The sequence below is a fragment of the Dreissena polymorpha genome, chromosome 7 (assembly GCF_020536995.1).
Source record: "Dreissena polymorpha isolate Duluth1 chromosome 7, UMN_Dpol_1.0, whole genome shotgun sequence".
NCBI classification, from domain to species: domain Eukaryota; kingdom Metazoa; phylum Mollusca; class Bivalvia; order Myida; family Dreissenidae; genus Dreissena; species Dreissena polymorpha.
Genome location: NC_068361.1, coordinates 7,256,207 through 7,268,355, shown reverse-complemented (window position 1 = coordinate 7,268,355; position 12,149 = coordinate 7,256,207). Strand labels below are relative to the sequence as shown.

The window sequence follows — 12,149 nt, the reverse complement described above, 5'->3', positions numbered from 1 at the left end:
CAATTAATAGAACGTCCGAATACCCATATGCGGAAGCTCGCACCTTGTATGTAGACTGGTATACTTATAGTACATATATGCGGATGGTATTGGTACAAAGATAATGAAACAGTCGATTATCCACACATGTTCACTATATAAAAAGACAAAAAACCTGAACAGTCCTGTCGTCGAAGCGAAAAATAACTAGTTTCTTTTTGCCCACAGATTGAAATAACAAAACGAAATATAAAGCAAAGTTAACCGTTGAGTTGAGAGAAAAAAAAACAGAAATTAAATTCTTCCAGGAAAACAGTGAAAAAGTGGGGAAAAGAACTTCATATATAACACCAAAACTTGTGGTTGATGCAGAGCTCCAGATAAGGATTTGTGAAATTAGTAACGGTACTGCCACTGACAGAAAGAAAATGAGTAACGCTTAAAATCAATTAGTACCTGTACTACCATATCCAAAAATACAGGTAGTACTGTACTACCCGTGTTCTTGGATATTGAAGGGTGTATAACTGACTTGACAGAAACATTTGCAGCAATTATAATAAATATAAGTAGCTTCTTAAACAGTTACTGTATTAGGTTTTCCATTCTGAATAATGATGCAAATACAAATTAAAACTCATGAATAATACTATTTCTTCATTTTTCTTGACAAGAAAACACAAGCCAACTAGTAAGCTAAGTAAATGAACACTTATTTCACTGTCTCATCCGTTTCCCATCGTGTTTTCTAACGTTTTAAGTAGTGCTGCAACAATACGCCAAAAACCGTATTGCAATATATTGTCAGTTCAAAAACCCGTATTGCAATATATCGCAATAAATTGCTAACTTGTACCAAAATTATAACTTGCCAATTACCCGGTAATCCCATAAATTCTAATTTTAAAGCAAATTCTGGTAAAAATTTACTATAAATGTGCTCAAGAATAATAAGAAACACAAACATTCGCAAATTTTCTAAAGTATCAAATACATTTTTGCAATTGTTACTATTTAAAGATGTGATGAAATAACGTCCAACCAGGGCGTTTTTCCCACTGAACACGCGTAATTCAGCTGACGTGATGTTCCCGTTTTTATACAACACCAAATACACCCATACTTTCCATGCGACGTTCTACATGTCTGTATAATTTTCGCGCGCTTTTTATTGAGACAAAGGATAAAGCACTTTTTATTTGACCCTATAATTTTTAATTGTAGCCTTAGCATTCAAATTTGGAAGCGTGTTTCTGAAATTCGGATTACAAATAATGCTCAAATCAGAATCGAACAAAACATTTACAGCTGTGCGCAATTAATTCAACGATAATATGTTCAAAAGCATCGAATGAATGCTCCCATGTAACAACGCTACTCCGTATAATACACTTTTTAGAATGCTATTTTTACGTAAAAAATAATTTACACTTCTTTGTTTTGTTTACCTTTTTATCATTATTTCGGATGGCTTTTCTGGACGAAATGTGAATGAATTTTTGTAAAATTTTCGTACCGGTATGATGAAAATCATATCGCAATACAATATGCGGATTGCGTATTGCGATATATACCGATATACCGGTATATTGTTGCAGCCCTAGTTTTAAGCCACCGATGCAATCAACTCGTTTAATATCAGGGCGACAATGTTTTTTTCTGGGTTTACAGATTTAATGTCAGGATGGTTAGATGACACCGTATGTAGTCATTATGTGACAACAAATAGTTGTTTTGAACCGCTTTCGGTTAAGCCGGCATTCCATTGCGCGCAGACATATTGTTTTTGACGGATTTACAAGTTACAGAAAATCATGCGACAGAATAGACAATAATATATGAACCCAGTCTACAACTTTTCAGTAATTTAAATTAACGAAAAGCGCCGTTAGGTTAGAGACCAACAAATCATTCCGCGCTGACGCAGGCGTATCGGTACGGCCAGATTTTTTTCGTAAATGCGTAAAATGGATATTAAAGTCGTAATTGTACGTCCAGTTTATAGAAATAAATGCATAAATCTTCACGAGAAAGATGTTTTTACGGCTGTACTGCCCTTATCTGGAGCTCTGTTGATGTCATATTTTATTTAGTTTTAATAGTACTAAACTAATGTCCCAACTTGCTTTTATTTATGTTTCCAGCAAAATTTGCGAGAATGTTTTTTGATGTTTTTTGCGAGCTGGTATTTTAGCTGCTCGCAATGTTTTGCTAGTAAAAAGATAAGTTTAATTCGAGCCTTGTGTCTCTTTCCATTTTCGAACGGTTCTCGTCTTAAATGCTTTAACTTTGTGAACTCCAATTTCCCAACACAGATTTCCATGACGCACATTCACTGTGAACATTTATAATAAATATTTGTTGTTGTTCATCTCAAACATAGTATTTTGCGTTAATTGACACACACATTAAATTATTTCCTAATAACCAGGTGATAAACGCTGTTTATTTTAGTGTTATTTATCATTTTCGCTGCTCATCGCAAACTTTTCGTCTACTTGACGCTATCTTGGATGTGTGTAAAAACAGGCGTTAACAATCGGGATACATCGACTATCGTCGGTTTCCTCCGCAATATAGAGAAAGATGTGTGGATAGCAACGTAAAATCGTATTCGGCTACATTCGCGAACATTCGTAAGTCAGTTGTCATTCGGCGAAGACTCGACAAGCTCGATCGTCACTCGTTCTAATTGGGAAAATTTGGTCATTTTTTTTGGAAATTTTGGTCAGATTTTTTGGAAAAAACATCATTTTTTGCAATTGGGAGCAGCCGAATATCGGCGGTAATTTTGGGCGAAATCACTGATAACTGTATACATAACGCTTTTCTAATGTTCACAATTATCAAATAATCCAACATAATTACAACATCACTTACGAAAAAATAATCTTAAACATTTATGTCGGTAAATATGTTAGAGAATTTCATTAATAAAACCATATGACTACACCAGTTTTCAGAAGTGTAAAGAGTACAGTGCATAATGTGGGACGAGCTTATTTAAATTCAGATTGAATGCAATACGATCTTACCAAAAACGTTTTATTGCGTCATATGCCTTCATGTAAAAAAATGTTTTCCTCCTGGAAATTGTGCTATTAATGCATAATATTATCAAAACATTTTTTCGACACGTAAAGCGTTGTAACAAATTAATAATCAATTCAAAACAAATATACCATAAGTATAAATGTTCCGTTAAATTCCCAAAGGAGAATAATAATTTATAATCAGAAACACACTTCCGATGTTTGAATGTTAACACGACGTTTACACATGCTTCCAATATAGTCATCATGTATATTTCCCGACAAAAGAGCGCGAGAATTATGCGGCAATGTACAATGTCAAGGTATACAAGCGTGCAAGTATTGATTTTTTATACAAACTGTTTAGCGCAAAGCATTGAATTCTGTTGATTTCGGTTAAATGTTTCTTTGGTATTTTTAAAACAATTAAATCCCCAACAATTTGATATTTCTTTTTAAGTCATTTCAAATCAAGCACGCCGTATCCGTATCGTTACTGATAGAAGTAAAACATAATACCTTAACTTTTTAAGTTTTGTTGTTGTGAGAGACCATCTGAGTAAACGCTGAAAAATATTTGCAAACTGTTATTTTTGTCAATGCCCTTTGATCCATTCTCGCACTTAATTGGCAGCGCCATCCTGTTGTTTCTGTGATTGTCACATCTTTTCACAGTTTGAACACGTACAAAGAGTGCCAATTAGACACTAGAACAAACACTATCACCCGCTGAAGAGTACACAATAAATAATCAAATGTTGAGGTTTTTTTGTTTTGGGCGTGAAAACCCAGAGAAATACATGTACATTATACATCATCATCAAATTTATTGAACACTGCGAACGCTAAGTGCTACGTTGATATACTGACGTTTTTTCCAGCAAAACAAACACAATGTTTAATTGCTTTAATATATATAGACAATGATGTAATAACAACATATTATATAACAAGATGTCATAATAACATACTTAAAAATAGAACAGTAATGTATTTCCGGCTTATCAAGCATTGTGAATGTATGTACAACGCTCGGAAAGTAACGCGAGTAACACGAGTCATTCGCATTGGAGCCTGAAACAGAAAATAAATAAGTACATGTATAGCATAATTTAGTCCAAATAATTAGACGTAATCTATCGATGACATTTAACCTTTAAATGAAAGTGTTGCTTAAACAATTTTCCTTGTCTTAATGCGCAAATATTTTGCTAGACACTGTTAACAAAAGGGCTACACATTATAATTGTTAATGATTCATGTACTGTACAATCATATGTACATGTAAGCGGATAAAATAATACTATAACACATTTATTTGCATTTCACACACTGATAAACACATTAAGTATTTTCAAGTAAGTAAAGGGAGGAAAGGTTATACATTTGTATCTATGTTGGTAGAGCAATGTAATGATGAACATAAATCGTTACTCTTTAATCAAATATAGAATCTGACTATTTTCCCAATTTGACACGTGTTGTGTCAGATCACCTTTACAAAAAAATGAAATATATAGGTTAACATTGGGAATAGGCTACAAAGGTGAAAAGAAAAATGATTTCTTAGACATAGCAGTTATATATTTATTAACATTTAAGGGAAACTGCGCTTATACATTTAAGAGCGTAAATATTAATGAACTTTTGTTGGTTGTCAATATGATCTTTTTGTTCCTCTGTAACGACCACCTAACCGAAACGAAAAAGATTATAGATGGTCTATGGGGAATTAACCTGGTAGAGAGTGTGTAAATGCACCACTATTTATTAAAATATAAAATACTAAGACACTACAATACAGTAAGTAAATTACGTCATGTAAAATATACTTCTGTATAATGTTTTTACATGTAAAAATGATAATACAACAACATTAATTATGGCTAGAAGATATATTCTAGGGCTTCATAAGCAATTTACAATGTATAAGTGTATTTAGACACAAATGAGACATTATTGATAATAAATGGGTGGCTACAGTACACAGGTTTGAAACAGAATTTCATTTCTAAGTGCATAATAAGACATAAGGTTAAAAAACTAAACATACGCTTGCGATCAATTAATGCACTCTGGTAGAAAATATAGTATGATTTCGTAAGTCTGGTGGCATTTGCATTTATAAACAAGTATGTTGTAGTATTTGATCTTTGTTAGCGTTTAAATTTACCGAATATGGAGCAAATAAATTTACTTGTACTTTTAAGAACGGGTAAGGATTCAGTTGATAAGAATGAGCTTAGAGTAGCATTGCGGAGGTCATTACCTAGGAATTGTTCTCTTTCAGTATTAAAGAAATCACAATTAAGCAGATGGTGTTCCGTGCCAACTTGACCTGAGTTACAAAAATCTACAAATACTATCTTGGTATGGGGTTCCGTCATAGCGACCTGTTTCGACTGGGAACCAGTGGTTAGCAGTCCTGAATTGGAAAAGGTAAATGTATTCATTTTTTTTAAGTTAAATGAAGTTGTTTTCAAGAGATGGTGATTGTTTGAAGCTGGTATATATTTGTCCTTTGTGCGTTTGCGGTAATTGATGGTGCCATTGGGTTTGGAACTGAAGAAGTAACTTTGATTTAAGTAAGCGGTGAATATTATTTTGGTTTATTTAAACTGGTTATCCCATAGATTACTTAAGTTAACTGATGTGAGTATATCTTTTAATTTGTTTGACCATTCAAAGGTTGGATTTGGAAGGTTCATCATATACTTATAAATCTGATATGATTGTTTTTGTTCTTTGCCTTATAGGGTTCTACACCAGAAGAAAATCATACGGCTTTGGATATTAATTGCAATAGGGTGCCTGCCAAGTTCACCATACAAAAAAGCTATAGGGGTAGATTTTCGGTCTTTAGTTATTTTCCTGAGGAAGTTGTTCACAGTTGTGGACTCTCTCATAGATATCAATATTTTCAAAACCAAATATTTCTGAACCATATGTTGAAATTGGTAGCACAGTGTGATCGAAGAGTTTAAAAATTAAATCAATAGGAAGTTGGAGTATTGTTTGCTCTGGTATATAATACATGTAGGTGCATTGCTTTTGTTGCTTGTTCAGCTAGGTGTTTTCTTGCATTAAGGAAAGAGCCATTGCTGGAGAGTGTTATGCCTAAATAGTGATAGCGGTCAGTTATTTTTACAGGCTAGTTGCCAAGTGTAAAGAGAAAGTTTTGAAGTTGTCTAGCACCAAAAATTATTATTTTAGTTTTGCTGAGATTTATTTTTAGATGCCAGTTTTCACAGTAATAATAAAATATGTTTAAACAATTTTGGAAGTCAGTTTCTGAGTCAGAGAGAATAACAGTGTCATCAGCATAAAATAATATGAGTAGTTTCAGCCACAAAGTTAGGTCTATAGGATTAGTTAGTTCAATACCAACTGAGCCTTGAAGGTGCATATGTGTTTGCAGATCATTAAGGAAGAGGGAGAATAGAAGAGGGGAAAGGTTTTCACCTTGTCTTACGCCAATTTCTGATATTAATGGTTCTGATATGTCGCCATTAAGTGATATACTAGATTTGATGTTGCTATGCATGTTTTGAATTAAAGCAGTGTGCGAAATTCGCACTAGCCCAAAGGGTTTTGGCTAGTGAAAATCCATTCGGGCAAGTGGGAATTAAAAAATTTATATAGTCTGGCTAGTAAGAAATTTTACTTTTTATACGCCCGTATAAAATACGGGACGTATTATGTGAAACCCCTTGGCGGGCGGGCGGGCGGCGGGCGGGCGGAAGGCATCACTTTGTCCGGACTCTAATTCAAATTGTATTCATCCGATCTTCACCAAACTTGGTCAGCAGTTGCATCTAGTTGATATCTAGGCCAAGTTCGAATATGGGTCATGCCGGGTCAAAAACTAGGTCATAGGGTCAATAAGTGCATTTTCAAAGGGGCCACTTTGTCCGGACTCTATTTCAAATTGTATTCATCCGATCTTCACCAAACTTGGTCAGCAGTTGCATCTAGTTGATATATAGGCCAAGTTCGAATATGGGTCATGCCGGGTCAAAAACTAGGTCATAGGGTCAATTAGTGCATTTTCAACGGCGCCACTTTGTCCGGACTCTAATTCAAATTGTATTCATCCGATCTTCACCAAACTTGGTCAGTAGTTGCATCTAGTTGATATCTAGGTCAAGTCCGAATATGGGTCATGCTGGGTTAAAAACTAGGTCACTGGGTCACTTAGTGCATTTCAAGGATTTAGCGTGGTGTCCGCTCTCTAATTGAAGTTTTTTTCAATATTCACCGAATTCGGTCAGAAGTTGTGTCTAAATGATATCTAGGTCAAGAACAAATATGTGTCTTGGCGGGTCAAAAAATAGGTCACAAGGTCACTTAATGAATTTCAAGCGTTTAGCATGGTGTCCGCTCTCTACTTGAAGTAGTTTTCATCTGATCTTCACTGAATTTGGTCAGAAGTTGAGTCTAAATGATATCTAGGTCAAGAACAAATATGGGTCTTGCTGGGTCAAAAACTAGGTCACTTAATGCATTTCAAGCATTTAGCATGGTGTCCGCTCTCTAATTGAAGTAGTTTTCATCCTGTCTTTACCAAATTTGGTCAGAAGTTGTGTCTAATTGATATCTAGGTCAAGTTCAAATATGTGCTGCTTAATTTTCAAAAATATATCATTTTGCCACTCAAATGGTAAAGCTATCAAGTTGTCCAAAACCTTCAAACGGGCGTATCTTGTGACAGTTTGGCACTCTTGTTATATATGTTTATAAAAATTTGGGCTATTACTTTAAAATCTGAAATTCGCACACTGTTAAAGTCAGAAATTTACCAGTTATATTGTTATGCCCCCTTCGAAGAAGAGGGGGTATATTGCTTTGCACGTGTCGGTCGGTCTTTCGGTCCGTCCACCAGGTGGTTTCCGGATGATAACTCAAGAACGCTTGAGCCTAGGATCATGAAACTTCATAGGTACATTGATCATGACTCGCAGATGACCCCTATTGATTTTTAGGTCAAAGGTCAAGGTCACGGTGACCCGAAATAGTAAAATGGTTTCCAGATGATAACTCAAGAATGCATACGCCTAGGATCATGAAACTTCATAGGTAACTCTTTGGATTATTATATCATGCACAACCGCATGCTAGAATAAATAAGTTTACTGGTGTATTGACACATGTGCCAACATGTATCGTAAGTGTTAATCTGCACGTATTAAAAATGATATAGTCTAGACGACTAGCCAAGCTCTGAAGTGGGTTATTGTCTAAGTATTCTATATATTTGGCCGTCTGAAAGAAGGCAATCATAATAGACGTTATGTAAGCCACGGTCATTTTAGTAAAGTTCATGTGCGAGAAAAAATTCTTGGACCAAAAACGGACGCTCTTATTTTTAGGCCTCGCACGTGGTAATGTATTTTCTTACACTGTTTTATGCATAATATTATTCTGAAATAATCGTATTGTCAACATAACCTATAAACACAGGAATTCAAACATATTTAACATGAATTGACAAACAAACGTATTAAAGAAGTATGCAGCCAATTAAACAAATATATTTATGCCCCCCTTCGAAGAAGAGGGGGTATATTGCTTTGCTCATGTCGGTCGGTCGGTCCGTCCACCAGGTGGTTGTCAGACGATAACTCAAGAACTCTTGGGCCTAGGATCATGAAACTTCATAGGTACATTGATCATGACTCGCAGATGACCCCTATTGATTTTGAGGTCACTAGGTCAAAGGTCACGGTGACCAGAAATAGTAAAATGGTTTTTGAATGATAACTCAAGAACGCATACGCCTAGGATCATGAAACTTCATGGGTAGATTGATCATGACTTGCAGATGACCCCTATTGATTTTGAGGTCACTAGGTCAAAGGTCAAGGTCACGTTGACCCGAAATAGTAAAATGGTTTCCGGATGATAACTCAAGAAAGCATACGCCTAGGATCATGAAACTTCATGGGTAGATTGATCATGATTCGCAGATGACCTCTATTGATTTTGGGGTCACAAGGTCAAAGGTCAAGGTCACGGTGACCCGAAATAGTAAAATGATTTTCGGATGATAACTCAATAACGCTTTTGCCTAGGAACATGACACTTCATAGGTACATTGATCGTGACCCGCAGATGACCCCTATTGATTTTCAGGTCACTAGGTCAAAGGTCAAGGTCACAGTGACAAAAATCGTATTCACACAATGGCTGCCACTACAACGGACAGCCCATATGGGGGGCATGCATGTTTTACAAACAGCCCTTGTTTTAAATCGCATCAGATAGTCAAAAATTTAATAATGCAATAACCCAACGAATATATTCTTATAATTATCCCCCGCCAGAGGCGGAGGGATATTGTTTTGGTGTTGTCCGTCCGTCCTTCCGTCCGTCCCGCACTTTTGTGTCCGGAGCCATATCTTGGAAGTGCTTTGATTTCATTGAAACTTGGTATGAGTATATATATGCATAAGAGGATGATGCACGCCAAATAACATTGTACACCATCTGTTAAAAACAGAGTTATGGCCCTTTGTATCTTGAAAAAATGCTTTTTACTATAGGCACTTTTGTGTCTGGAGCCATATCTTGGAAATGCTTTGGCGTATTTCATTGAAACTTGGTATGAGTATATATATGCATAAGAGGATGATGCACGCCCAATGGCATTGTACACCATCTGTTAAAAACAGAGTTATGGCCCTTTGTATCTTGAAAAAATGCTTTTTACTATAGGCACTTTTGTGTCCGGAGCCATATCTTAGAAGTGCTTTGGCGGATTTCATTGAAACTTGGTATGAATATATATATGCATAAGAGGATGATGCACGCCAAATGGCATTGTACACCATCTGTTAAAAACAGAGTTGTGGCCCTTTGTATCTTGAAAAAATGCTTTTTACTATAGGCACTTTTGTGTCCGGAGCCATATCTTGGAAGTGCTTTGGCGGATTTCATTGAAACTTGGTATGAGTATATATATTAATAAGAGGATGATGCACGCCAAATGGCATTGTATACCATTTGTTAAAAACAGAGTTATCGCCCTTTGTATCTTGAAAAAATGCTTTTTACTTTAGGCACTTTTGTGTCCGGAGCCATATCTTGGAAGTGCTTTGGCGGATTTCATTGAAACTTGGTATGAGTATATATCTTCCGCCAGAGGCGGAGGGATATTGTTTTGGCGTTGTCCGGCTGTCTATCCGTCGTCCGATTTGCACCCATCCTCAAACAAAGCATATGTTGCAGGGGATGTCAATTCTACGAATTTGCTTGTTTTAGTTATAATTAAACATTTTTACCGATTTTACATAGTAGGGTAAGGAGCGGATGCATCCAAATTCGCACGTTTTAACGAAATATTACGTAAATATAACACCAAATGCATTTGCATTATAATTACAATACTTCTCTCCTTTCATTGCCACTGATTTGGTGGTGCAGACATGTCCATGCAGATCAGTTTACATATTATTATGATATATTTATGATCGTATTTGTTCTATTAACCACTCTTGATTTCCTGTAAAACACCTGTATATTTGTGCAGAAATAAGTATGGATATGCAGTCAACATATCACTTTATGCATGATTGTGATGCAAACTCATCTGCTATTTGGCATCTCGAATCTAACTGCAGCATTGAATAAATGGCTGATGGAGGTACCAGACGTGATGTACCAGGATGGGTCCCTAGACAGGGCAGTGTGTCAAGCACTCACGATGTGGTAAGAACTAAGATGGTCCATCGCATTAAGATTGCTTCTATTAAAAAGATAAATACACTTCAACACCGTTATTTCGAAGTCGTCGGGACCGTTAAAAAAACTTCGGATTAACGATAATTCGAAATAAACATTTGACAGACGACTTCTGAGGATTCTGTAGTAATAAAACGTTGTGGAACTCGCATGGTTCAGTTAAACGCTACTATTAATAGTTGTTTACTTAAAAAAAGTAAACTAGTCAGATTGCAATAGATTTCTACTTGTAACAAACAAAGGAATAAAACGTTTCTTGTTCTTCTTTTTATTTTTTCTCTAAGTACAGAACATGTTAAATATAATGAATATGCGCTAATTATCTGAACATATAAAATATAACGAATAGCACAAATTATCAGACCATATAAAATATAACGAATACCACAAATTGTCATACATGTAAATACAGATGAATACATTTTTTGGAAATGAATTTACAGATTAAAGAACCCTAACAAACGGTAAAAGAAAGTAACAAACGGGGGAATATAACGATTCTTTTTCTTGTTTCTATTTTTCTCTATTTACAGAACATATAAAATAAAACGAATAGCACAAATTATCAGACATACATACATATGAATACATTTTCGGAAATGAATTAACCTTTTTTTTTTTAAATACGCATTGTCTCTCTGAACACCGGCGTTCGCGCAGACGACAAAGGTGTAATTATCGGCTTTTGACGCGCCACGACAAAGGTGTGAAATTACGCTCAGTATTTTGCAGTTTTAACTTCGGATTAAAGATTGATAATTAGGTGCGAATTATAGTGTTGGGACCGACAGAATCACTTCGAATTAACGATTTCTTCGGTTTAACAAAGTTCGGATTAACAATGAAATTTTACGTTAAACAAAGAAGAACCAAAATAGGGACCGGAAAAATACTTCGAAATAACGGTGACTTCGGATTATCGGTGTTCGAAATAACGGTGTTGAAGTGTACTTGTTTTGATATATTAACGCATTCTATGCTTTAAAATATCGCAATTATGAGTATATTTCTTTTATTTTATCACATAATGTTAAAAAGGGACTTGTTCACAGATTTTGGTATGTTTTGAAATTTGCCATTACATGCTTTAAATTGATAAATGTAAATGTCGAAACAAAAGAGTATAAGCATGAAACGAGAATCAAATTTAAAAAATCCACATATGAGCTCTAACCACCTACCCTTAGAATTAAAGTCTAGTACTTAAACCACTCTGCCATTCATGCTTATGTAGTTAGTTGTGTATGTTATACTTTATTTATGCAATCCATGCAAGGTCACACAAAATAACGATAACAACAGAACTCTCAACATTATTCAATCGTTTTGCGTTTGTAATGCTTTATAATCTCAGGTTTTTCCTCACACATAACATAACTGCAGCGACGCTTTGCAAAT

General features: G+C 35.3%; 1 protein-coding gene across 8 annotated transcripts in view; it reads left to right on the top strand.

The window, feature by feature from the left end:
• The window catches only part of LOC127838358 (uncharacterized), a 372,916-nt gene that overhangs the window by 357,100 nt on the left and 3,667 nt on the right, over nt 1–12,149 (top strand). For 2 of the 8 annotated variants that reach the window (XM_052366065.1, XM_052366067.1), the window contains exons 2-3: nt 5,302–5,450; nt 10,631–10,718. In XM_052366065.1, coding sequence (XP_052222025.1) covers nt 10,641–10,718 — 78 coding nt within the window. In that variant the 5' untranslated portion in view covers nt 5,302–5,450; nt 10,631–10,640. The other 6 variants (XM_052366068.1, XM_052366071.1, XM_052366070.1 and 3 more) reach the window with 5 other exon arrangements.